Source organism: Pogona vitticeps, chromosome 14, assembly GCF_051106095.1.
Source record: "Pogona vitticeps strain Pit_001003342236 chromosome 14, PviZW2.1, whole genome shotgun sequence".
In the NCBI taxonomy this organism is placed as follows: Eukaryota; Metazoa; Chordata; class Lepidosauria; order Squamata; family Agamidae; genus Pogona; species Pogona vitticeps.
In genome coordinates this window covers 8721549-8748182 of record NC_135796.1, presented here as the reverse complement: position 1 = coordinate 8748182, position 26634 = coordinate 8721549, and the positions used below count along the sequence as shown (strand labels likewise).

Genomic DNA, 26634 nt, shown 5'->3' with positions numbered 1-26634 from the left:
GGCAAGGCAAACCCTGTACTCAGTCTGAAATTGCCCTCCACTGAATTTAATCCCAGTGTTTCTCCAGAGAGAAGTAGATTGGATCATGCAACACAGCGGCAGTCTTATCCCAACCCACCGGTGAGTAAAAGCCCTTGAGCTGAATGAGAGCTGCTTCCAAGGCAGCCTTGACAAAATCAGGCTGTAGAACTCAGTGGCTACACTTGGACAGAGCTTGAAAAGTTATGTTTTGGACTACAACTCCCGTTGGCCATCCTGAGCAGAGGGGCTAAAGTAATGGACCCAGATAGAGTTTCTGTAAATAGAAGCCTTTAAACTTTCTTTTAAAAATGTATTTCAAAGTGGCATAGTGCTAGATCAATGTTACAGATATTAAAAATAGATTAAAAATACCCTGCAGTCTGAAATCTGGAGTCCTGGCATCCAATACTGTACACACCCCACAGACACAATGCACTCTGACACAGGCATCCACATATGGCACCATGATTCAAAAGAAACGGTGCTCACAATCAAGTTAAAATGAACCCCCTTGTGCGTGTTTGCTTTCCGACTAAAAAAATGTACGTCTTAGCTGTACGTTATGATAGGCGGATATTTTTAAATTGGATTCAAGCATGCTAAACCCGATGCGAAAACAGTGGCATTATAATGTGCAGCCAAGGCCTCAGTCGGGATGAACTCCCAGAATAGTGGGAGTTGTATTGGACAAAGATTCCTATTTGGAAAAAAGGTGGTTTGGGAAAAGGTCAGTGTCGCAATCTCCTCTGAAGATGTTATTCCTCTGGCCTTCACAATGATCTCACTCTCCTTTCTTCTTCGCTGCCACCAGATATTACTGCTGTAATATCAACTGAGTATGGAGACACGTGTGCTATTAAAACTTAAATCTTTTATTTAATTAGGGAAGTTAATAATCGATAAATAATCATAGGATAAATCACAGGTCGCCAATCACTTATATATAAATCAGATAGGATATAACTTCAAAACTATTTTAACACTCTGCTTCAATCTAGACGCTTACAGATCTCTAACTCACTCTTAGATCACTTTTACTAAGTTACACACAGTGTCTCTCTCCAGAGACTCCATCCACAAGTCTTTTTATCCTGCTCCCTCCCCCCCTTGGCTCCGCCTTCCGTTCACTCATTGGCTCCTTCTTCAAGGTTCTTACTACCTTTGAATGAATGTGACATTTAAACAACTTTTACACTTCATATGTATTAAACATTGTAGTTCAGTTACTAGTTTAATTACATTACTCACCATTTCAATCAGATACAGACGTGCCTATTCAATAAAATCACTAAACATTTTTAATACATACATTTTTTTCTTCGAACACATCACTTATAACATTTAACACAGTACAATTAACATTTTATTGCTTTCGCCTTTTTACCAAAGTCCATTTCCTTTGTCTTCATTCTCCGGCGCTCCTCAACAGGGCATCTGCCAGAATATTTTGGGTCCCTTTTGTCCCAATTTTTTCCGTCAAAGTTTTTCGGTAATTTGAGTTCCCTATCAACAACCTGTCTTGGTCCTTTTCTAAAGTCCAGAATCGTAGTCATGGTGCAGGGATGTTGTTGTTTAGTCGTGTCCCCAAGGACCAGAGCACGCCAAGCCCTCCTATCTTCCACTGCCTCCTGTAGTTGTGTCAAATTCATGTTGGTTGCTTCGCAGACACTGTCCAACCATCTCATCCTCTGTCGTCCCCTTCTCCTCTTGCCGTCACACTTTCCTAAGATCAAGGTCTTTTCCAAGCAGTCTTCTCTTCTCATGAGATGGCCAAAGGATTGGAGCCTCAGCTTCAGGATCTGTCCTTCCAGTGAGCACTCAGGGTTGATTTCCTTTAGAATTGATAGGTTTGTTCTCCTTGCAATCCAGGGGACTCTCAAGAGCTTCCTCCAGCACCACAACTCAAAGGCCTCAATTCTTCGGCGGTCTGCTTTCTTTATGGTCCAGCTCTCACTTCTATACATAACTACAGGGAAAACCATAGCTTTGACTATTCGGACTTTTGTTGGCAAGCTGATGTCTCTGCTTTTTAAGATGCTGTCAAGATTTGTCATTGCTTTCCTCCCAAGAAGCAGGCGTCTTTTAATTTCGTGGCTGCTATCTTCATCTGCAATGATCATGGAGCCCAAGAAAGTAAAATCTGTCACTGCCTCCATATCTCCCCCTTCTATTTCCTAGGAGGTGATGGCACCAGTGGCCATGATCTTAGTTTTTTTGATGTTGAGTTTCAGGCCATTTTTTGCACTCTCCTCTTTCACCCTCATTACAAGGTTCTTTAATTCCTCCTCACTTTCTGCCATCAGAGTGGTGTCATCTGCATATCGGAGGTTGTTGATATTTCTTCCGGCAATCTTAATTCCGGCTTGGGATTCCTCCAGTCCAGCCTTCCGCATGATGTACTCTGCATATAAGTTAAATAAACAGGGAGACAATATACAGCCTTGTCGTACTCCTTTCCCAATTTTGAACCAATCTGTTGTTCCATATCCAGTTCTAACTGTTGCTTCCTGTCCCACATATAGGTTTCTCAGTAGATAGATAAGGTGGTCAGGCACTCCCATTTCTTTAAGGACTTGCCATAGTCTGCTGTGGTCCACACAGTCAAAGGCTTTTGCGTAGTCAATGAAGCAGAAGTAGATATTTTTTTGGAACTCTCTGGCTTTCTCCATAATCCAGCGCATGTTAGCAATTTGGTCTCTAGTTCCTCTGCCCCTTCGGAATCCTGCTTTTACTTTCTGCTGGTAGTGAGTCTGCACTAAAACACTTTTGACATGCTCAGTGAGATTGATCCCGGTTATGCCTGTTCTCCACACTCCTTTCCATCCTTGGTATCTTATAGGTACCTCAGCCACTGGTAGGTTAATTATTTCTGCACCTATCCCCTTAACTGCCAGGCTTTCACCTTTCAATATGTACTCTGGGGGGATAATGTCTGGATGGCATAAAGTAACTTGAGAGCAAGAGTCTTTCAGCACCATAAATTTTGTCACATTTATGTAAATGCTGTCTCCAGAACTTTTAAAAAGCTCCTGGTTGGTTTTGATTAGATAGCAATGGAGGATTTCAGCCTCAGGCAGCTGTCCTGCTTGCTGTTTCTGACCTTCTGCCCTAGCTGCACTTGTATTAGGAGCTACTCTTTCACCCTTCTGTGAGGTAACTTTGTTTTGCTACACGCAGTACACTCATCTAGGCTTGAGCAAATTTCCTTTTTGCCCCCTTTCTTTAGCTTTAGCACATTGTGAAATGAAATGGCCTTTCTCTCCGTCTGAGCTAAGGGTTTTATCTCCTTTTCCTTCCCAGTTCTTGTATTCATGCTGGCTCAGTTCTGTGGGCTTGCCTACAAAATGGCCACCACTTGCCTGCTGGTTCTTGAGGTAACCCTTAGGATCCTTTTTACTGTCATCCCAGGTTTTCCTCCCCACTTTTACCTCCGAAAAACTTGGGTTTCGTATAAGTGAAATAAAATCTGCGACCCCTCCAGCTTCTTGAACACCTTTTTATCTCTCACTAGGTAGATCTCCAGGTAGACGTGAACAGAACTGCTCTAGCCCCATGATGTTCTTAATATCTTGTACAGTTTCAATCCCTTCCTGTTGGAGCCATTTGTCAAGATATTTGATCAAGTCTGCCCCTAGTTGAGAATAGGATTCTTCGGGGGGGGGGGGGTTGTCAGAGCTCTGAACTTCTGCCTCAAATGCTCAGCATTGATGCCAAACCGTGAGAATACCAACTTTTTAAATTCTTCAAAATTTCTCACTAAATCCAATGGCATGTGGGCGTATATATCCACTAACTTGCCACTTATTTGAGACATCATCACAATCATACATTCAGATCCTCTCACTTCAAAATCTTCACACGCATGCTCAAACGAAATAATAAAAGATTCGGGATCATCTCCCTTTCTAAATACAGGGAATCTTTTAAGGTCTGCTTTGGACAAATGTCTTTCTTCAGAAGCAGAATTATTATTATTATTATTATTATTATTATTATTATTATTATTATTATTATTATTATTATTATTATTATTATTATTATTATTATTATTATTATTAGCTTGGGCTGTCAACTCCAACCTCCTTAGTTCAAATGTCATCCTTTCCTTTTCTAGGGCCATCTTTCCCAGGGACATCCTGGGAAAGGAAGTTCAAAGGAATACCAATGTAAATTAACGTTTATGACGCTCTGTGTGTCTATATACCTACACTGCATTCTGTCTTGCCTTGGACTTTTCCTGACATGTGTATGTTATGGTGTTTGTTGGAACACATCTCGGCTAGCTAGCCAAATAAATGCTTTCCTGATAAGAAACCTCACATTTGGTTTCTTTGGCATTCTAAAGAAGAAATGCTCTCCACAGCTGCACAGTCCGAGGATCACGTCTCTTTATTCCCTAACTGGAAAACCCTGGAGAGAGTCGCCATAATTGACTTGCCGTCAGATGATTAAATTCTTATAATAAGCAATCAGTTCGTATTTTGCAGAAAAGAATCAGAAGTGTGCACGTTTCATTTGTTTGTGCAACCCAGCGCATGGCCCTTCGTTTGTCTCCTTGATGCTTCGTTATAGTTTTCCTCTCACAAATGGGTATCCACCAAAAACCAATGCGTGATCCAGTGAAGCTGCTGCAGGGCTGTAAAAGCCGGCCTTGTCTTCTCTGTCCACAAGGCACAGGTCTTGTTGACACCACCTGTGGAAGGTTCAGGAAAAGTGAGTATCGTTTATCCTGATACTTTCAGATTGAGATTAAAGTGTTGCACCATGTCAGCATTCCTCTCACTCCGAACAATGTCAAAATGAACATTTCTTGTGAACTGATGACTCTCTAGATCAGAGATCAGAGGGCACGTGCCCGGTCACAACTTCTGGAATCTAGAGACCACAAACGTTCAAGATCTTTTTAGAAAAACAAGTAATACTGGGTGACCTGGTATTCACCTTCTATCGGAGTTCAATTGAGAGTATATTATCCTACTGTCTCTGTGTATGGTTCACGAGCTGCACAGTGGCAGAGAAAAAGGCAATTCAAGGGGTGATCAAGACGGCCCAAAACATCATTGGCTGTTCACTCCCCTCTTTGGAAGAATTGTATAAGAACAGATGTAAGAGGAAGATATCTAACATACTGAAAGACTCCTCTCATCCGGGATATCAGCTCTTTAAACTATTACCATCAGGAAGGAGATTCAGGGTATTGAAAGCAAGGACAAGCAGATTCAAGAACAGTTTTTACCCAAGTGCAGTATTGAGTTTAAATGCGGGGCCATAAGTTTTTGGTGGACTTTTTAATTGCTGAGAGAAAACGGGGTATCTATATTTGGATGGTGAAAGTTGTGTATATTTTAACTTTTTTTTGTAGTGTTGTCCAGTTTTACCTTGGGGAAGAGCACCTCATTTCGTTGCACCCACTTGTGAGCGCAATGACAAATAAATTTCTTATGTCTTAAAAAAAAAAAAAACTGGGCTGGTAACTTCAAACTAGCAGGTGAGTTTCAGCCATCGCTGTGTCTGCCTGCCTCATCTTTCCTTGAAGAAGCACACAGCTCTCCTCTTTTACGAGGTGGTGGTCTCCAGTTCTCCTGCCACCACCCTGGTCCTTGTCTCCCTGCAGCACCAAAATGGCCCTTTCTGTGGATCTTATGTGACATTTGTCCCAGGCAAGCTCCCCCCCCCTCATAGAGCTGTACTGCCTTCCAGCATCTCAGAACTGCCCTTGGAGCAATAGAAGTGTGTTTGCGTAACCTCGGACAGCTCAGGCAGTCCTTTGTGGAGTGCAGCTTTGGCTTCTTTAATACCTCTGTGCAGTAAAGATGTCTGTAGCAGATGCACTGGGCCTGGCAGCGTGTTCCAGTAAGAGAACTCCTACAAGACAAATACATTAGCCATTAACACCTCTGAATGATCATCCTTGTTACCAGTTAACTGCGGTTCTGCATGTTTCCAAGAAGCATCTTCTCTGCTTGGAGATGCCAGGGAATCAAACTTGGTCCTCTCTGTCTGCAGAGCAGGTGCTCTGCCATAAAGCTACGGCCCTCCCACCCTCCACACCTGAGGTGCCCAAGGTCTACTGGAGGAAGCCTGTTGTACTTGTTGGGCTCCCTATGTTTAGGAACAGTCCCTTTTCACTCCTCTGGGGACCATACGTTATGGCATTCACATCATGTGGAAGGCAGATGAAATCTGTAATTGCCACCATTAATAGTAATACAGTGGTGCCTCACTAGACGATTGCCTCATGGGATGAAAAAAAATTTTTTCTATGACCGTGCTTCGCAAGACTTTTTTTTTCTTGACCGATGCTTTGCAAGACTTTTTTTTTTTTAGACCGAGGCATAGGGAACCTCACAAGACGATTTTTTCAGTAAACGATGATTTTCACAGAACGAATTACAATCGTCTTGCGAGGCACCACTGTAATGAATATGTTTGACATTTCTTGTCATGGGCAGTCCTTGTCCAATCTGCATAGCAGGTTTGCTGGAAGAATTCACATCTTTCTACTCTCTCCTTGCTTAGTTCTACTAAGCCAGAGAAAATCATTCGTACTCAGGGGTTAGTTGTACTAAGAATTCCTTTAATGCCGAAGTCTTATTCAGAAGTTATTCCTCACCCTGAACTCAAAGCAAGGGCAGGTGCAGGCTGGCTAGTCCTGTCTTTCATCTGCAGCTGCATCATCAGCTGCAGCAAGTGCCATTTGCATGTGGACATACGAAAGCTTCAATAGGGCTTCTGTTCTTGTACGAAAAGTGGTCGAGTCTACTGGATGCCACCTCCTGCCTAGGAGGAATGCTCTGGCCCTGCCCACATGCTAAGGATGGCCACGAGGAGACCAGGTAGCCTGCACAGCGTGGGAGAATGGTCCACTCCCTGCTCATGCACTGCTCCAGCTGAGTAGTAATTTCAGACCAGGACTTCATTTGCACTGAGAACAAAATTCCATTCTACGTATTTCTACTCTCTTATTTTTATTTCCACCACAAATGTTGAAAGCCAATCTCTGCCTCGTGAATATCTTCCCCCTACACCTCCCAGATGCTCCATCCTTTGCATCGTTCACCTTAAGACATCTTTCACATCTACCGGTGGAGAATCTTTTTCTTTTCTTTTTCTTTTTCTTTTTCTTTTGGCTCTGTAGGTCCAATAACCCATTTGCTTCTTTTAAATAATCAAAGAAAAGACTTCTAGGGCAGGTTTTAATCAAAAGGTCATCATGCAACATCTGAAGATTATAAGCTTCTTGGCAACTCATTGTAATTAGTTCTGCTTTCTTTTGTATTAATAAGTTAACAAAGGAACGCTATAAGAGCTATTTCATTACCTCCATAGATCCGTGCGAGGGTGTAGGCAAAGTCTCTTGCTGACAACTGCATCCCTTCTTCCCCCTTTAATCCCATCTCCCGAGTGAAGAGTCTGAGTTTGTGGAGAGCTTTCTGCACAGTTTGCACAGAAGGTTCTAGTTCAGGGGCACCAAGAGCAACCTCCAACTTGGCCTGCAAAGAAACCAACTGTAAGACAAACTGAGCGTGTGTCAGGTGTGTGCATGTTTGGCTTGGAGCAGGTGAAGAACCAGAGAGAGAGTAAGGACACAAAGATGGAGACCAACAGAACCAGAGGAACGATGGGTCTTTGTGTTCTAGCTAGAAACCCTTATTATGAGAGATTCAACTTTTGAACCGTGAATGTTTTGAACTGAGTTGACAAAAACCATCTGCTGCTGGGAGTAGAGTCAAGGGGATTAAGAAGAGCCTGGTACGAGGATCCTCCTGAGCAAAGCAGATCCCACACCTGTCCACTAAGTGATGGAAGAAATATTAAACCTTCCATACGTCACAATAAGTGATAAGGACCATATATCTAAAGAAATCTCTACCACGCATGCCCAGCGAGCAACCTGAGACAAAGAAATGTCTACTATGCATGCCCTGCCTAAAAACTGCCTCACAAAGGAATATAAGAAGAGGGATCTGGGCAAACATTAGTCTGTCTGTCTGCTGGGACCAAAAGGCTTTTGGAACTAACTGCTTTCTTTGGACCTTGGACAATGCAGATAAAGGATTCTTCTCTCTTTGGTGACTATATATGTGGTGTGAATGTGCTGAATGCATGAAACCCCTTTATTTATTATTGTAATCAATAGATAATAAAGTATATTTATTTTTGCATTTATTAATGTGTCTTGTGAATTGTGGTGCTGGAGGAGACTCTTGAGAGTCCCCTGGACTGCAAGGAGAACAAACCTATCTGTTCTGAAGGAAATCAACCCTGAGTGCTCACTGGAAGGACAGATCCTGAAGCTGAGGCTCCAAGACTTTGGCCATGAGAAGACTCCCTGGAAAAGATCCTGGTGTTAAGAAAGTGTGAAGTCAGGAGGAGAAGGGGACGACAGAGGATGAGATGGTTGGACAGTGTCATTGAAGCGACCACCATGAATTTGACCCAACTCCGGGAGGCAGTGGAAGACAGGAGGGCCTGGTGTGCTCTGGTCTATGGGGTCACAAAGAGTCGGACACGACTAAATGACTAAACAACAATGTGTCTTGTGAGGTTCTTTGTTGTTTAATGTTGTTCTTCCTCGGATACAAAAGATCCAGTAGTCACCCTTTTGTGACACATGTTCCCTGAAATCCACAAAGTGAGATCAGTTACTGCTTGAAAACTTCTAACCTGAGAATTGTTCTATTCTTTATTGCCACTGCATTATGCTACTGGCTTATCACATGATTGACTATGGTTCTATAGGACAGTACTGCTGACTTCCAATGCCCAAATCGTGAAAGATCCATTGGGCCTATTTGGACCCTCATCACATTTACAACGTGCAACAGTACAGCATAATGGAGCAGAGTAACTGGTGCTTGGAGAGAGCTCACCTGTGCTGTAGAGAAGAAGGCATCCAGGACTTTTCCTCCACTTTTGACAATGGAGCGAAGAACATCCAAAGAAAGGATATTTGTTGTCCCTTCCCATATTGTAAACACCTGTTGGGGGAAAAGGCGCAGAGCCAGAAAAATGCAAGGAAAAAGATCTCAGTGCCACCCAGTGACAAGCTAAATGCTCTTTTAGGGTGCATTAACAGAAATACAGTCTCCAGATACCACTAAGTACACGTTCCTCTTTATTCAGCATTGGTTAGACCCCATCTCGTGTCCAGTTGTAGGACACAGCGATCTAAGACGGATGCTGACAAAGTGGGACAAGTTCAGAGGAGGGCAACAAGGACGATCAGGGGATTGGAAACCAAGCCCTGTGAGGAAAGACTGAAAGAACTGGGCATGAGAGAAGGAGAAGAAGACTGAGGAGAGGTAGAATAGCACTTCTCAGATACTGAAAGGGCAGAGTCTATTCTCAATCATCCCAGCGTGCTGGACACGGAAGAAGGGACTCAAGTTACAGGCACCCAGACTTTGGTGGAATATCACGAAACACTTCCTAACTGTTAGAGCATTAGTGCGATGGAACCCATGACCTCGGGAGGTGGTGCGCGTGCCAACACCGGAGGTGTGCAAGTGAAAATTGGGCAACCCTCTTCTAGGTCTACTTTGAGTAGACACTCTCTGCAGAGGGTGAGGAAAAGAGACTCTGGCGTCATTACCTGGGCATCGCGGGCAAGCGTAGTCAGACCCGTGTCTTCCATGAAGCCCTGCCCTCCGAAACATTCCAGCCCTTCTGAGATGACCGCAACAGCCTGCAACGTAGAGAGCAAGTGATCTAATCAGGACTTTATTTTGTGTGTTTGTGTGTGTGCGTGCATGCGCGCGCACCAGCAGATCAACCAGGTGTACATTCCTAGCTTGTCTTTTCTCTGTATACAGTATATATATTTAGGTTGTTGCTATTCTTATGCTTATTACTTCCTCTTTTGAAGTTTCCTTCCTTTTTCCTTCCCTCTCCTAGCCAAGAGAAAGGCAGACTGACATAATTTTATCACAACAGCTAAGCAGGCCTGCACACACAGGAGACAGCTTTAAGGTTTCTGTAACCAAGTACAGAGGTGCCTTGCAAGACGAATTTAATTGGTCAATGCCATCTTGCGAAAAATTCGTCTTGTGAGGCGCGTTTTCCCATAGGAATGCATTGAAATCTAATTAATGCACTCCGATGGGATTTTTTTGAAAGTCACTTAACAGGCAGGGAGCTGGGGAAGTACCATCGGAGGATTGGCGGCGGGGGTGTGTCCGCTCACTGTGATTCGACTTTGGAGGTCCCCCGCCAGTCCTGTGATGGTGCAGGAAAAGCCTCTGAAATGCTCTGAAGCCGGCGTGTGCAGTTGCGGGACATCCCCGCCAGTGTTCCAATGACTTTCTCTGCACCATTGGAACACTGCACCATCCGAGGACTTGCAGGGGTGCTGGGCCAGCCTCTGCAAGTGCCGCTCACCAGCTTTGGGGGTCCCCTGGGGTTTACCTTGCTCCATCTCAGGACTCATGGGGGTTCCTCCGCGCAGCGATGGGCCTTTGCAGAGGTTTGCCCGGCACCATTTTTGAAGTTCCCACCCTTTCCCCCTGCCTTCGGGAAGCCTCGGAAGGTAAAAAGGCTTTCTTTTTTTCTTTTTACCTTCCGAGACTTGCCAAAGGAAGGGGGAAAGGGTGGGAACTTCAAAAATGGTGCCGGGCAAACCTCTGCAGACAACCAATCACCGCGGAGAGGGACCCCCGAGAGTCCTGGGACGGTGCAAGGTAAGCCCCGGGGGACCCCCAAAGCTGGCGAGCGGCACTTGCAGAGGCTTAGCCCAGCACCATTTTTGAAGATCAGGCCCTTTCCCCGTGCTTTTTTTTTTCCCCCTTTTCCGTTCAGAGCCTTACCGAAGTAGGGGGAAAGGACGTGATCTTCAAAAACGGTGCTGGACAAAAAAAAAAAACACAACATTCGTCTTGCTGAAAACGGTCATAGGAATTATCGTCTTGCGAGGCACAAAAACCCTAGCCAGACCCATTAGTCTAGCAAGTTTTTCGTGCCACAAGGCGTTCGTCTAGCAAGGCACCACTGTACAGGGTTCTGTCTCCTGCAGCATCCTTGAACTGCTCTCCTGAAGCAAGCAATGCACATTCTGCATAGGCACCTCACTGTGAGCATTTCATGTGTTTCAACATTAACACCCATATTCTTACATGAACAGGAATAAAACTGGAAAGCTGTGCAAAGCTTGAGGAGCACAGTCTAGACTGATCAGGAAAACCACCAGCTAAAACTGCAGCTAAAACTGTGCTCACGACCTGGGATTCAAATCCCAGGTAGCCGGCTCAAGGTTGACTCAGCCTTCCATCCTTCCGAGGTCGGTAAAATGAGTACCCAGCTTGCTGGGGGGGCAATGTGTAGCCTTTATAATTAAAATTGTAAACCGCCCGGAGAGTGCTTGTAGCGCTATGGGGCGGTATATAAGTCCAATAAATAAATAAATAAATAAATAAAACAATAGAGGAGGGATCCTGAGTATTTGGTCCCTGGAGGTGTGCACTTGTTCACATCTTGTATGTACACATGAATAAGAGAGATGGGATGGGCTGTTTAAATACGGTACCTATTACCATCTCAAGACTGGCTGGCCATTGAATAGCATAAACCTGGCTTCATCTGTTGCTTTGCATTAGCACAAGCCTGCTGTGAATGATTCTCTCCTTCTCTCAGAGTGTACTACCTGTTTTCCAGTGTAAAGCTTGACAACCGGTGTCAACAGCCTAAGCATATGCTGGTCCTGCATGGTTGCCTTCTCAGTTTCCTCCAGTCCAAGCAGTCTCCCCATCTCCATTAACAGCAGAAATGCTCCTCGGGTTTGCACCTGCGCGAAGAAGAATGGTTGTAATCAGGACGAGAGAAAGGGGTTTACAAAAACCACATCAGAAAAAACAGGCAGGCCCCATCTATGCAATCCCAGCTTAAAAACTATAAATGCAATAGACTGTTCTTGAGCTGTTCCTGACAGATAACTAAAAGAGGAGAGATTTCTGACATGGCATCAAAAGAGAGTCTGCCTCTTTTTCTCAGCCCTTGGAATCATTCTCTTCTTAGAGGTGATACTGGTGACCTTCATGACCAAGCTTCTTCCTGTAGGGATCTGTAAAGTGAACATCAAGAGTCTGAGGCAAGGACTTTAGATGGTTGTTGTGGGTTTTTCGGGCTTCTTGGCCGTGTTCTGAAGGTGGTTTTTCCTAACGTTTCGCCAGTCTCTGTGGCCAGCATCTTCAGAGGACTGTGCTCTGGTGTAGTTTGGCTAGGGCGTGGAGTATTTATGGCTGTGAGATGGGATGATTAGTATGTATTGTTGTGGGTGTATTGTTTTCTGTGGATGGGTGGTTAGTGTGTTTTGTTGTGGGTGTATTGTGATAAGGAGATTATCTGTCACTGTGGTTGATGGTAGTGATCCCCTTGACCTTGTGGTTGGGTAGAGTTCGTGACCTTTTGCATGCTGTATTTTTGAGAGCTGGGAGCCAAGTTTTGTTGAGTTTCAAACTTTCCTCTTTTTTGTTGAAGTTTTTCTGGTGCTTGTGGATTTCAATGGCTTCCCTGTGCAGTCTGACATAATGATTGCTGGTGTTGTCCAGTATTTCAGTATTTTGAAATAGAATTTCATGTCCAGTTTGTTCTAGGGCATGTTCAGCTACTGCAGATTTTTCTGGTTGTTTTAGTCTGCAGTGTCTCTCATGTTCTTTGATTCTGTTCTGTGGTTCCAATATATACCTGTCCACAACTGCAAGGTATCCGGTATACTCCTGTAGTGGTGAGGGGGTCCCTTCTGTCCTTTGCTGACCGTAACATTTGTTGTATTTTTGTGGTGGGCTTGAATACTGTTTTTAGGTTGTGTTTTTCCAGAGGTTTCCCCATGCGGTCTGTGACCCCTTTGATGTATGGCAGAAATACTTTGTTTGTGGGTTTTTTGGCCAAGAAGCCCGAAAAACCCACAACAACCATTAGATCCCGGACGTGAAAGCCTTCGCGAATACAAGGACTTTAGAGTTCACAAGCTTTGCTGCTCTGGTACAAGACCATTTTATGCAGGACAATTTGTTTTACCTTTGGAAAAGGGCCTTTCTGCAGTCTCCTTGTGGGAAAGAGGAATGTGGAACAGAATTGAAGAATAGTTCCTGCAAGAGAGCTGTGACAGCAGGGCAGTGTGAAAAGATTCAAAGATTTGCTAATTCATAATGTGCCAATTAAAAAGGTGATGTAAAAATGTTTTGACTGAATGGATGGGAGGATGAATACTGTCATTCCAGTTCCTAAGACTCAGTGTTAGGCAGGAAAAGGAAATCGTGAGCAGTTGGCAAGAAGCAGGTGTGTGAACAAAAGCTGTGTGACTTTTTGTCCATGGCAGTGAATTTCAATCCACAAAACTTGAGACTGTTTCGTCAGCAAAGAACTTGTTTGCCCTTGGAAGAGAGTTACTGCCATGGAAGAGATGGCCCCTACTCACTGTAATCCCAGTTGTACATTCTGGCCATTCACATTTCACCCAAGCAGTGTGAGAAGTGAAAGGATCTCCACCAGCCATGTCCCATTGACTGGCAGAGCCAGATCCTACTCACCTCCATTCTGGCCAAGGTCTGTGTATGCAAGGGGTGATCCTTAAGTAACTTTCCAAAGGCCTCCCTCTTAGTGGCGTAGTCCCGTGCCATGTGGATCATTCTGGGGTTGGGAAAAAAAAAAACCATGCACATCAGGATCAGAATTGCTTACATGTTAGATATAGCAGAAATCTCTTCCCACTCACTGCATTTTCCATAACACTCCCAGAATAATAATACTGCATTTTTTTAAAATGCCATGTCTGTTATTTGCTCAAACTAGATAAAGCCAATTCACAATCAGTTATATTTTCAAGGACTGGATATGTTACCGGAGATAAAAAAAAATAGCAAGAAAAGCAACCACACGCTACAAGCCTGGATAACCAACCAAAGAACCCATCAGGCAAAAAATCCTGCAGCACCTTTTAAATTAACAGATCTTAGCGTGAAGTTTGGCTTACAGTTTACTTCTTCAGATGCATCAGATATGGATCCACAGAAGCTCCTTTTGAAATAAATCTGCTGGTTTTAAAAGCTGCCACAAGACTTTTCTTTTTCTCCTCCGTCATTCTGAAGCAAGCAATGTCTTTGAATCCAGGGTGCATTCACAAATCTTTTTTCATTGTCAACTGGTTTGCTTAAATCTGCCTTTGGATAGAGTTAAGTCCAATGACTACAGTGATGGCCAGGGGCCTGGGACTCACCTTCTCATAAATGCAACTGCACCTATGGCATTATGGATCCTTGCGATCGTCAACATGTGGGCAATGGTAGCCACACCCCGGCCTTCTGCAGAGATCTAGAAGCAGTCAAGAGTCAGTCCAAAATTCGTAATATGAGTTGAATTGTTCCAGGGTGAAAGCAAAGTACTTTTGCTACCTTTCTTCTACCTCCTGAGGGTGACAAGTCTGTAATATTGCTCTTCTTGGCTATACAGTGGTGCCCCGCTTGACGACGATAATGCATTCCAGCAAAATCGCTGTTAAGCGAAATTGTCATCAAGCGGGGGAAAAATCCCCATTGAAATGCATTGAAAAATAGTCAATGTGTTCCATTGAGGGAAATAACTCATCGTCCAGCAAAGATTGCCCATAGAGAACCGCCGATCAGCTGTTAAAATTGTTGTAATGAGACGCTTTTGCCCCTAAAGCAGCCATTTTGAGAAGGGAGGAAAGCCATTTTGCGGAGCCAGAAAAAACAGGCTCCTAATCAATGTAAAGCAGATTTCCCCCATTGGAACCAATGTTTTGCAGTCGCAATAGCAATCACAAAAATGTCATTGTCAAGCTATTTTGTTGTCATGCGGGGTAAGCGTCTAGCGGGGCACCACTGTATAATGTCTAAGCAAAGCAGTAGAACCTTTGCACAAGAAAAAGGCGATTCCAGACTGTGGTGGAACCCTCACGTCACGCCTGTCCATCATGGGAAGCAAGGGCAGGAGCCTATGAAAGGACAGGAGGGCGGGAAAAAAAGGACAGTTAGACAGTTAGTCAGACAGTTAGAGAGGGGAGTTAGAAAAAAGAGGTTGGAGATAGGGAACTGAAGAGAGAGTTAGGAGATTGAATTGAAAAAGTTAAGAAAGGTTGCTAGAGAAAACAGGAAAGAGTTTAAAAGTATAGAGAATATATAGATAGTCAAAAGAATATTACAGTGGGGTCTCTACTTAAGAACTTCATCCGTATTGGAAGGTGGTTCTCAAGTTGAAAAGTTCTTATGTTGAATCTGCATTTCCCATAGGAATGCATTGAAAACCATTTAATCCGTATCTGCTCTTTTCTGTCCATAGAAACTACAGTGGAACCTCTACTTAAGAACTTAATCCGTTTTGGAATGGTGTACTTAAGTTGAAATGTTCTTAAGTTGAAGCAAAATTTCCCATAGGAATGGACTGAAAACCAATTAATCCATTCTGGCTGTTTTTTTGTTATGTAGAGGTGCGTTCGTACATTAACCAAAGCTGGTTAATACGTACTCTACCACTAGGGGGAGAATTTTTTTTTAACCTAAGATGACCTAAGATTAAAAAAAGAGCAGGAAAGTTTTTTTTTCCTGTTCTTATCTTGGATTTCTGTTCTCAAGTAGAAGCAAAATTTAGCAAATGGAGCTGTTCTTAAGTTGGATTGTTCTTAAGTAGAGACCCCACTGTATAACAGTGAATAAATAAACATACAACCCAACATAAAAGCAAATGATATTTAAGGAATAAGCCTAAACATCTGTGATTTACTCCTGTGATTTGCATGACATCTATAAAATCAATACATCTGTTGAATTGGCAGCAGGTGTCTAAGATCTATTTGGTATTAAGGGAATAATACCTGGTGGCAGCGTGAAGTGAGGACGCACATCCAGAGGGTAGACTTGTGTTTAAGGCAAAATAAAGAAAGGACACGGGATGTACGGCACGCAGACATTTGCACAGAGATGAGTTTTTTGCAACATTTATGCAACATAAAAACAGGAAAGAGTTTGTTTACTTCTGGATTGTTTTTATCTGAAACTTTCAAATAAACCATGTGCTTATTTTTTTAAAATGTGGTCCTTTGGAAAGGACATACCCTGTTTCCCCTAAAATAAGACCTAACCTGAAAATAAGCCCTAGTATGATTTTACAAGGATGCTCATAATATAAATCCTACTCCAAAAATAAGCCTCAGTTAAGTGAAACCTTGGCCTCCACCATTGTGCAGCAACCAGAAAAAGATGACATGACAGTATTTGAATAAATGTAGATGGTTGTACATGACAAAAATAAAAGATCTCCTGAAAATAAGCCCCAATGCAATTTTTGAAGCAAAAATTAATATAAGACCCTGTCTTGTTTTCAGGGAAACAGGGTATATAGCCAGAGCAGAAACACCATGAAGACTTAAAATGAGAGAGACTGTAAGTCAAAGCCCAGAGAGTAGAAGAGCGGTGAAAGGTGGCGAGTGCTCCAACACTGGAGGCATTCAGGAGTAACTTCAACAACCACCTGTCAGACCTCCTTTGGTTTTGTATTCCTGCACTGAGCAGGTGGTTGGACTTGATGGCCTCATAGGCCCCATTCCAACTTCACTATTCTATGATTAGGAGGATCCCATATCAACTCTTTCTTGGTACATGTTGGCCGTTGTACTCTATCAGAATACAGTGTTGCCTCACTAGACAATGATAATCCGTTCTACCGAAATCGCTGTTTAGCGAAATCATTGTCTAGCGAAAAGCATTTCCCCATTGGAATGCATTGAAACCTGTTTAATGCGTTCCAATGGGGAAGATCGGCCATAGGAAAGCCGCTTTGTGAACCACCGATCAGCTGTTTAAATCGCTGTCTTGAGAAGCTTAGGTCCTGAAAACACCTGTTTTGCGAGCACGGAGGGAGCTGTCAAAATCGTCTAGCGAAAATCAGTTTGCGAAGCAGGGACCAAACATTGCCCAGGGAAATTCCCCCATAGGAATCACTGTTTTGCAAATCACTATAGCGATCGCAAAAAGTCAATGTCTAGTGGAAAAACTGTCATGTGGGGTAACTGTCTAGCGAGGCACCACTGTACACTGATGTAGGTGTTATATTGCCTCTTTTCTCCATACTCACAGAGAACGGTGTGGGTGTGAAGCCTCCATTTTCTTCGGTTCATCTCGGTTCTGTTAATTCCAGTTTGTAGTGACTTCCAAGACGCTGGAGTTTCATGAGCTGGGTAGTTTCTTTCCATATTAGAGTCCTGCCATTCTCTATTGTATTTTTCAAGATTCACAGATATTCTAAAGTAATTTTTCCTTGATTTTAATCTGGGAGCATGGAACGGCAGCTGAAGAAAGGGCGTACATTTGATACAGATGCTTGGAGTCTTTCACTAGTAGTGGCTACCTCTCTCTGTGTGGCCCTGGGTGCCATGCCTGCTAGGTAAGTGATCTTCTGAATTGTGGTTGGCTTTGGGCATCCAGTAGTGATGCTTTTCTCTTTTTCTCTCACAACCCTGCTTATGTTTTTCCTGTTTTTCCTAATTTTTCCTGATTGCTTAGCTGTTCCTGTGCCTGAAGTTCTATGTTTTATTTTTACCATATACTCCTCTTGGGGTTTTGTGGTTTGTTTATCTGGATTTTCTTAATATATCATTAATATCATAATGTTTCAACTTGCCGTAAACCATCCAGAATAGTGCATTGGGCAGCATATACATTCAATAAATAAATAAAGCTCTCATTGAGCGCTGACTCTATCTGCTTTGCATGGGCTGAACTGTACTGCAGCAGGCTGGCAGATTTCCCTGCCGAGAAGTATTATCTGTATAGTTGTTCGCCCTGGCTAGTTCTCAGAGAATAATTTTCCTTGCAGAAACTCTTTGCTTCATATATGGCAGTGTTCATTACTGATCACTGTACAAAGTGAAGTCTCCCGGCGCAGCTGTTAAACTGCAGTACTGCAGCTAAAAATCTGCTCACAACCGGGGTTCAATCCTAGACTTGAAGGTGACTCAGCTTTCCATCCTTCCAAGGTCAGTAGTTTGAGGACTCAGTTCTCCGAGGGGGCAATACGTACCCTGCCTAATTAAACTGTAAACCTCCCAGAGAGTGCTTTAAGTACTATGGGGTGATATATAAGTGGTACACTTTGCTTTTGGAGCAAAACAATGATCTGTTCCTCCAGGTAACTGGGAGGTCCCGAAATGCCTGCTGCCTCCTCAGATGGAAGGCAGAAGCACCAATGTCAGGTTTTTTTGCTCCAGAAAAGTTCCTTTCCTTCCCAACTTTCACAGAGCCCAGTTCTGCTGCCTGGGGCGCTTTCTTTGCCTGCCCCATAGAGCTGGGGATTTGAGGTGTCATCTTGGGGGGGGGGGGCAATGCCCCTTTGTTTTGCTTACCCGCAGTGCTTTGGCTCCATCTAGAAACAGCTCAGCGGTTGGTAGTTGCCTTGTGCCCAGCTTGTCTTTAAGACGATGTATCTCAATCTTATTCAGTTTCCCTTCTGCATCACGCACTTTCAGGTAGAAAAGAGACAGGCCTTTGGAACCCTGCAACCAAAAAGACGCCCTCAAGGAAACAGAAAATGGACAAGTAAAACTGCTGCAAGGACAAGATAAAAAAAAGGTTCCCGCTTCCCCTTTTTCCATGCCTGTTCCCAATCTGACCTGTTCCACCTGCCCATCAGCAGCCAAGATTCGTGCCAATGTCAGAGTTACATCGGAATCCGTGGCTGAGGTGAACCACTTCAAACCATGGAGACTATAGGTACCATCCGGGAGCGGCTGGGCCACCGTTTCTGTGCCGTTGCCTGCAGGAAAGAGCACAAGACTTTGGCAGTGATGGCTTTTCCTTCCCAAGGTAGCAGAACTCTCTCCCCAAGCTGAGGAAAAAAGGCGATGAGGCAAACGGGGCTATAAAGACAGGAGGAGCAAACACTGGAGCAGACATACGGGCAGATTTTTACAAGAGAATAAAATTCAAAAGTAAAAACAACAACAAAACCCCTAAAAATAAAGAAGACCAAAAAGGTTAAAGACTAACTGTTAATATGAGCTTTCATGGACGAGTCCACTTCCTCAGACATATCTGCTTTTTGTCTTCTTTATTTTTTGTTAATTTTTCTTTTCTTTTTGTCTGGTATGCCAGCTACCTCCTCTAGATCTGACAGTAGCAAAAACTGAGAAATGCTGGTTGAGAGAAACAGACAAGATGACAACCTTAGATACTAACGAAGTAGAGAATGGCATAAGTAACCAAAATCATGCCTCAGTGCTTTGGCCATTTTATATTTCGGAAAGACCTGGAAGGCAAAGGCTCCGCAACCCCCCCCCCTCTCCTTTGGCAGACTTACCCACATCGGAGCCCCCCCTGCGTTCAGTCATCCATTGGCCAGAGGTCCAGAATTGTCCGGGGTCACGTGATGTCAGTCGCGCATAGACGTCCTCCAGCAGCTTAGGGACCCCCAAGGACTATCAGAGTGCAGAGAATAGACAAGAGAACAAAGAGAGATTTCCTTAAAAGCAGGAGCATCTCCAAAGGGCTGTGGGATATAGAAGGACACAAACAACAAAAGGAACTGGGAAGGTGTGAGCCAGCTACAGCCAGCTGGGGTGGAAGGAGCTAAGTGCCAGCGTGGGAAGGCCCCCTCAGCAAGGGGCCGAAGGTTTGTTGGCCTTGAAGGAAAGACCTGAGGCAGAGGAGGGTGGAGGCCCTAAACCCACCCCCAGAGAAACAGCTGTTGCTGAGGTAAATATAGAGGCGAGTGAGCAAGGTGGGGAGAAGGATGCCTGGGAGTTTTGTCACCTTTGGAGAAGAGAGAAAATGATCTGCCGGGCAAAATGTGAAAGGAGGTTCTAGGAGGCTGGTATCTCCAGAGGCACACAGGGACGTGGTGTTGCTGTGGGCTAAATTGCAGAAGCCTCTGTGCTGCAGGGTCAGAAGACCAGCAGGGGTAAGATCAAGTCCACGTGATGGAGTGAGCTCCTGTTGCTTTGACCGAGCTCCTCGCCAACCTAGCAGTTCGAAACCATGCAAATGGGAGTAGATAAATAGGTACCCCCTTGGTGGGAAGGTAAAATGGTGTTCCCTAGTCAAGCTGGCCACGTGACAATGGAAACTGTCTTCGAACAAGCGCTGGCTCTATAGCTTGAAAACGGGATGAGCACCACCCCCTAGAGTCGGACACGACTGGACTAAACCTTTACCTTTACCTATCTCCAGAGGACGGTCAGCTCAACTGAAGGAAAGTTGAAAGCTGAAAGAAAGAAGCTCCTGGGGGCAGCTGGTGCTGCACAGCCTCCTCTGCTTGCTGGATGCTGTGCTCAGTTGGCAAAGATTATTTAACAGCCAGGACTTTTCAGCCAGGATGAGCTGCCAGGGGAGTGGAGTGACTCCCTCGGAGCTGGGGGACAGGGACAGAATAGTCCCTCAGTCCTGGAAGGATAGAAAGCTACCAAGTCCATCCTTGCTCCTTGGGGCTAGAGGTCACATCCTGCAAAGGACTACAGAGACACTGTGTTTCTTTCCTTTCGTTTCTATGCTGAGTCCAATAAAGCTTAACTGGTCACCAGTACTTGCTGCCTCATCATACCCTGTTTTCTCAAAAATAAGACCTAACCTAAAAATAAACCCTGGAATGATTTTTCACGATGCTTATAATATAAGCCCGACCCCAAAAATAAGCCCCAGTTGAGTGAAACACCGGGCTTCACCATTGGGCAGCAACCAGAAGAAGACGACAGGACTGTATTTGAATCAATGTAGACAGCTGCACCCTGTTCATGGATTTCTGCCTTGTCGTGGTGAATATTCATCCCTTATGAATACACAGTGGAAGTGAAGAACAGATTTAAGGAACTAGATTTGGTGGACAGAGTGCCTGAAGAACTATGGATAGAGGCTCATAACATTGGACAGGAGGCAGCAACAAAAACCATCTCAAAGGAAATGCAAGAAAGCAAAGTGGCTGTCCAATGAGGCCTTAGAAATAGCAGAGAAGAAAAGGGAAACAAAATGCAAGGGAGATAGGGAAAGTTACAGAAAATTTATACAGGCTTCCAAAGAATAGCAAGGAGAGATAAGAGGGTCTTCTTAAATGAACAGTGCAAAGAAATAGAGGAAAATAATAGAAAAGGGAAAAACAGAGATCTGTTCAGGAAAATTGGAGATATTAAAGGAACATTTTGTGCAAAGATGAACATGATAAAGGACAAAAATGGTAGGGACCTCACAGAAACAGAAGACATCAAGAAGAGGTGGCAAGAATACACAGAGGAATTATACCAGAAAGATCTGGATGTCCCAGACAACCCAGATAGTGCGGTTGCTGACCTTGAGCCAGACATCCTGAAGTTAAGTGGGCATTAGGAAGCATGGCAAAAGGCAGGACTTATTTAACTTATATACAGAGTACATCATGCGAAAGGGCGGACTGGAGGAATCCCAAACCAGATTTATATTGCCGGAAGAAATATCAACAACCTCCAATATGCAGATGATACCACTCTGATGGCAGAAAGTGAGGAGGAATTAAAGAACCTCTTAATGAGGGTGAAAGAGGAGAGCACAAAAAACGGTCTGTAGCTCAACTTAAAAAACTAAGATCATGGCCACTGGTCCCATCACCTCCTGGCAAACAGAAGGGGAAGATATGGAGGCACTGACAGATTTTACCTTTTTGGGCTCCATGGGCCAGCAAAGGTCTGCATAGTCAAAGCTATAGTTTTTCCAGTAGCGAAGTATGGAAGTGAGAGCTGGACCATAAAGAAGGCTGACTGCTGAAGAATTGATGCTTTTGAATTCTGGGGCTGGAGGAGACTCTTGAGAGTCCCCTGGACTGCAAGAACAAACCTATCCATTCTGAAGGAAATCAAACCTCAGTGCTCGCTGGAGGAACAGATCCTGAAGCTGAGGGTCCAATCCTTTGGCCATCTCATGAGAAGAGAAGACTCCCTGGAAAAGACCCTGATGTTGGGAAAGAGTGAAGGCAAGAGAAGAAGGGGATGACAGAGGATGAGATGGTTGGACAGTGTCATCGAAGCGACCAATATGGATTTGACCCAACTCCGGGGGACAGTGGAAGACAGGAGGGCCTGGCGTGCTCTGGTCCATGGGGTCACGAAGGGTCGGACATGACTTAACGACTCAACAACAACAACAGTTTTGTATGCTAAAGAGTAAGAGGGGTGGCTTGGGTGGCACTGGGTGAGGCCTGGGCAAAAGGTTTAGATGAGTTTTCAGGACAGTACTGGCCTCCCTGATACGAACTTGTTTGCTGAGCAGTGTGTTGTCCAGACCCTGCTGGAGGAACCCTTTCAAGGTTGCTGCAAAACCCTCCTGTCTCCATTTACAATTTACACAAGCTAAGAAATATGCATGGTTCAGACACAAACACATGGACACAAAAGGAATCTAAAGTTACATACAAAATGTTGGCCATTTTTGAGGCCAGCACCAAGGTTCTCCACAGGCGCTTGGTTTACTGAGTCAGAGGAAACTTTCCTGCAGTTTTGATGTCTCTCAGTGCTGGGGGGGGGGGCTTTTGTAGCCAAACGAATTGATGAATGAAAATCACTAAAAATTAATTGATTTGTACTTCTTGGCAGCATTGATTCATGCAAATAAAAATGGATGAATTAGTGACTTTTGAATGAATTTGGTGATTTGTTTTTTAATTTGTGCCATCCCTAATTAATGCCCATTATTTCAGTAGTCTCTTTAAAGATCATTGATCATTCCTTCTTCCTTGTTTCACAAGTCCATCACACAGGTAGATATGTTCCCTTTTCTTCTTTTATCTCTCCAGCATAAAGATGATACAGTTTACTTAATGAATTTAGTTTCACCAGTGTTAACTACTATGTCGATATCACTGCATAACAATTTTCTTTAACCCTTACAGATATACTTTTCATTATTCTTTAATTCTCCGTTTTATTCCAATCTTCTCCCTTAATGTCTTTAGCCATATCTCCTTGCCACATTTCTTTTAAAGCTGTTGTTTATATTTTGCATGTATTCATCTTATGTATAACACTGGTGGTCTCCTTCTTACTTTTACTAAGTTCTGTTTCCTTTCTTTTCTCAACAATTTCCTCAAATTTCTTCATTGGTCTACCCTCTCTTTCCTTTGTTTTCCATTCCTTTGTCCAGTTATCCAGTTAAAGTATATTGAACCTGGAAAAATGTAAAAGTAGTTCAAGAATGATGATGAACAGCAACCTACCAGCTGAGCAAGGGAGTCTCACCTCAATTACTTTTGCTGCTCCATCAGTCATGGCTAGAGGACACGAGAAGAGGCCAGATGAAGGAGCAAATAAGAACAGCTTGGCAATCTGGTAAATGCGACTGTGGAAAGAGGGAGACACAAAATGGCTTACTTAATTTCAAAATGGCAGCTAGAATACAGGCAGGAAAAAACAACAACAGAAAAAGCTCTCTGTAGGAACATCTGGTTTGAAGAATGCTGAGCATATTTGGGCATAGTCCGAGCTACTTTCCTTGACATCTGATGATCTGTAAAGCAACAGGTGCAAATCAAAGTCAAGACTTTTTTACCTCCAGTTTAAGTATCTCCTCTCATAAGCTTCAGCGACCAGACCTTCCTCAGCTGAGAACTCCTTCATCCTCTTCCAGGCTGTGCAAGTGATAATTTGGTCCACTCGTCGTCCCCATGCATCAAAATGCTGTAGCCTGGGAGGGTTCAATTCACACTCACGCCCCAAGGAGTCAATTTCATTCTTCACACGAGCCCCAAATCTCTCAAGATCTGAGCTCACCTCCGCAAACACCTAAGAAGAAGAAGAGCAAACATTCTAGGTGAGCAGGAGTGCAGGCAAAGAAATCAAGATCCTCTCTCTGGGAGTGATAAAGATGGCGAAACCCAAGGAGAGTCTGGATTCTTCCTTCTCCCAGTTCAGTTTTTTCTGGGCCCCATTTGTAGCTGTAAATGTCTCATAGAACTTGGAATGCACTCCACCCTCATTCACAAGCAGGGATGTTGGCAAGTCTTCGGGACGAGTCCCAAGTCTGAGTCTGAGTCTTGGCATGCCCAAGCCCTTTTTTTAAAATAAAAAATTACACAACATAGACCTACTACCACACAAAGGGAAAAAACCAAATACAATGCAGTTACATAAGTGTCACCATCACCTTCAGGGCTAACATCAAACTTCATTCAATCCATTTTCTCTCCAAAAATTCATTGTTTCTTCCCTCGCTGTATACCCCTTCCCTCTCCGAAATACATATTCCAAGAATACACTCCATATTTTCTTAAAATCATTATTTTTGATTGGCCTCTTCTTATTTTCACAAGTCCCAAGTCTGAGTCTCAAGTCACTTAGTTCCCCACCCCCTCCAACTCTGTGTGTGTGTGTGTGCAATGCAAGTGATCCTGGAAGGGTAGCCAGGCCAGCGTACGTGCAGGAGAAGAGACAGTGGGACAACTTCACTTCCGGGAATGAGCCCCTGCCTCTGCACATGTGCCAGCCTATCAGATGGGTGGCGGATGTGTGGGTAGAGAGAACAGCCAGCTTGTGAAAGGGAAGCCGGGGTCTGCTGCCTGTGAAGATGTTGGTGGCAGCAGTGGCATAGCCCCTCTGCTGCCCACTGCCTGCTGCCTGCTGCCACTGCCCACCGTATGCTACTACTGCTGCTTTTAGAGCAATTACAATCCAAGAAATAATCCATCAAAATTCAGACAGCATAGGGTTTTGTATAACGTAATTCTGAAATCAAACACCTCTTGGGCTTATACATGAAGTAGAGGACTGGCTCCTGCAGGGAATGCAACTGGCAGAGTAGCAGCTTCAGCAATCATTAACCTTGCTGTGAATGTTTCAATTTTGCATTTTAATGTTTGATTTTAAATTGTTTTCAGATGGTTTTATACAGCTTTGTAATGCACTCTGAGATCCTGTGCTATAAGATGGGCTAAAACTGTTCTAAATAAACTGAATCAATTTAAATAAGTAAATTAGCAAGGATGTGTTTTCATTTATTAAATGTTGGATCTGTGCATCAAGATAGTGAGGTGTTATATATGAAGGATCTCAGATACTATAAAAATCCTTCATAAATGTTCAGAATGTACTGTTATTAACCTAAATACATGGAACTATATGTTCATATATTAGTTAGAGATTTGTATTCTACTCTACTAGAAACCTAAGGAAGGACGCTAAATGCTGAACAGCAATAACAAAAACCTTCCAGTAACTCATACGAGGAGAGCTAGCGTGGTGTAGTGAATAGAGTGATGGACTAGAACCACGGAGGTCTGGGTTCAAATCCCCACTCAGCCCTGCAAACTCACAGGGGGTGGCAATAGTGAAACCACGTCTTAAATGTCTCACACACCTTGAACATCCCATGAGAGTCACTGTAGTTCTGATGCAACTTGATGGCACAAAGCAAGAAGACATACATTAGCAGATTCCCACATTAGTGCCTGATTGAATTCTGTGGACTCTTCTTCAAAGTAGACAGGTTATCAGGATTCTGGGGAAAAGACTGAACCCCTGTAGGCTTTATCTGGATCTGGGAGACTCTAGTTCCCACTGCCCATATTCACTGGGGCTGATGGGAATCCACCAACATCCAGAAACCCCATCTTCTTTATTGACTTATCCATATACAAGCAGAGGCGCTGCTGTGTACTTGCTCGGAAGCACTGCCACCATCTACGTGTTGTTAACCCACCAGCCGTGGCTACCCACTTCCAGATCTCCCCCTCTTTTGTGAGGCTCAACAGGAGTCCTGGCATGTGCTTAACCCGAGAATACCTGACCAACAGAGGACAGACCTTGGTGGGCAGGTGCGATTGCAGGTAATCCCGAAGCAAAGCATCTTCCAAATATGGGTTCCCAATGCGGGGCGGCTCTTGGCAAAAGACTTCTTTCTCTCTCCCGGTGAAAGGCATTGTCCTTGATTGCTGGATGGAGCGTAGGTTCATAATATCCTTCGATTCTGCCTGCACCTTTATAGCAAAGTGAACCCCTTGGCTGCGCCACACATGAACCTGATGTTGGCAGCTGGATTCACCCAAAATACAAAAATCACATGCAGCCAAGTGGCTAAAAGAAGCAACCCTTGCAAACATAAAGACAAAGTAATCTGCTGGAGTGGTGTGTGCACGTTTGCAATCCGCTAAGGGTGGAACTGTGCAAAGTACCAAACAGATCAGAGGGGCGGCGGGGGGAACAGAACGTGGCTATTCCCCTTGTTCCCTCCCAGATTTGGGGTAAAGTTCACTAGGGAGGCACAAATGGCTCATCTGTCAAGGAAAGCCAATCAGAATTGCCATTGAGTGGGTGTTTACTGGTTCACAGCTTCCTTGCCTTTCAGGGACAGGGGCCCAGATGTGTGCTTTAGTCCAAAAAAGTCACAGCTCTACGGAGGTCTCCCTCCAGGCAATCAGGCACCTAAAGCAGAGGCAAATCTGTTAAAACCATGCAAAGGCCTTTTTAAAAATGCCCCAACCCACCCACAAAACTGGGCAGCGGTGTCTAGCAAATGCATTTATAAACAGAAAGCCATTCAAGGAAAGCCGATCAGATGAATGAAAACCAAACCAAAATGAAAGCAAAACAGACAGATAGACAGACAAAGATTCTGTTGCATCTTAAGGACTAACTGCTACATTTTAATTTGATCCACTTGA

The 26634-nt window shown here is 44.0% G+C and overlaps 1 protein-coding gene across 3 annotated transcripts; it reads right to left on the bottom strand.

Annotated features, from left to right (window-relative positions):
• Positions 1-872: 872 nt before the first annotated feature.
• LOC110070885 (acyl-CoA dehydrogenase family member 11) lies at positions 873-26634 on the bottom strand. Of its 3 annotated transcripts, none has more exons than XM_072983437.2 (14): positions 25777-26634; positions 23529-23761; positions 23219-23318; positions 19324-19441; positions 18638-18780; positions 18371-18520; positions 14231-14325; positions 13545-13644; positions 11660-11800; positions 9617-9709; positions 8895-9002; positions 7343-7514; positions 5767-5886; positions 873-4714 (listed from the first exon to the last, which is right to left on the bottom strand). In XM_072983437.2, exons 1-13 carry the CDS (start codon positions 26071-26073, stop codon positions 5813-5815), a joined length of 1824 nt encoding a protein of 607 aa, XP_072839538.2. In that variant the 5' UTR covers positions 26074-26634; the 3' UTR covers positions 873-4714; positions 5767-5812. The 3 variants fall into 3 exon arrangements, with proteins under 3 accessions (XP_072839538.2, XP_072839537.2, XP_072839539.2); XM_072983436.2 differs by having other exon boundaries at positions 5820-5886; XM_072983438.2 differs by lacking the exon at positions 25777-26634 and adding an exon at positions 25332-25626 and having other exon boundaries at positions 5820-5886.

Bases quoted from the DNA above. Each gene is read 5' to 3' on its own strand.
- LOC110070885 (XM_072983436.2), bottom strand. From the start codon at position 26,073: ATGTTTGCAAGGGTTGCTTCTTTTAGCCACTTGGCTGCATGTGATTTT. The intron at 23,762-25,776 runs GTCTGTCCTCTG...TCTTCTTCTTAG, and splicing joins AATCGCACCTGCCCACCAAG to GTGTTTGCGGAGGTGAGCTC. The intron at 11,801-13,544 runs GTGAGTAGGATC...TTCTTCGCGCAG, and splicing joins AGACCTTGGCCAGAATGGAG to GTGCAAACCCGAGGAGCATT.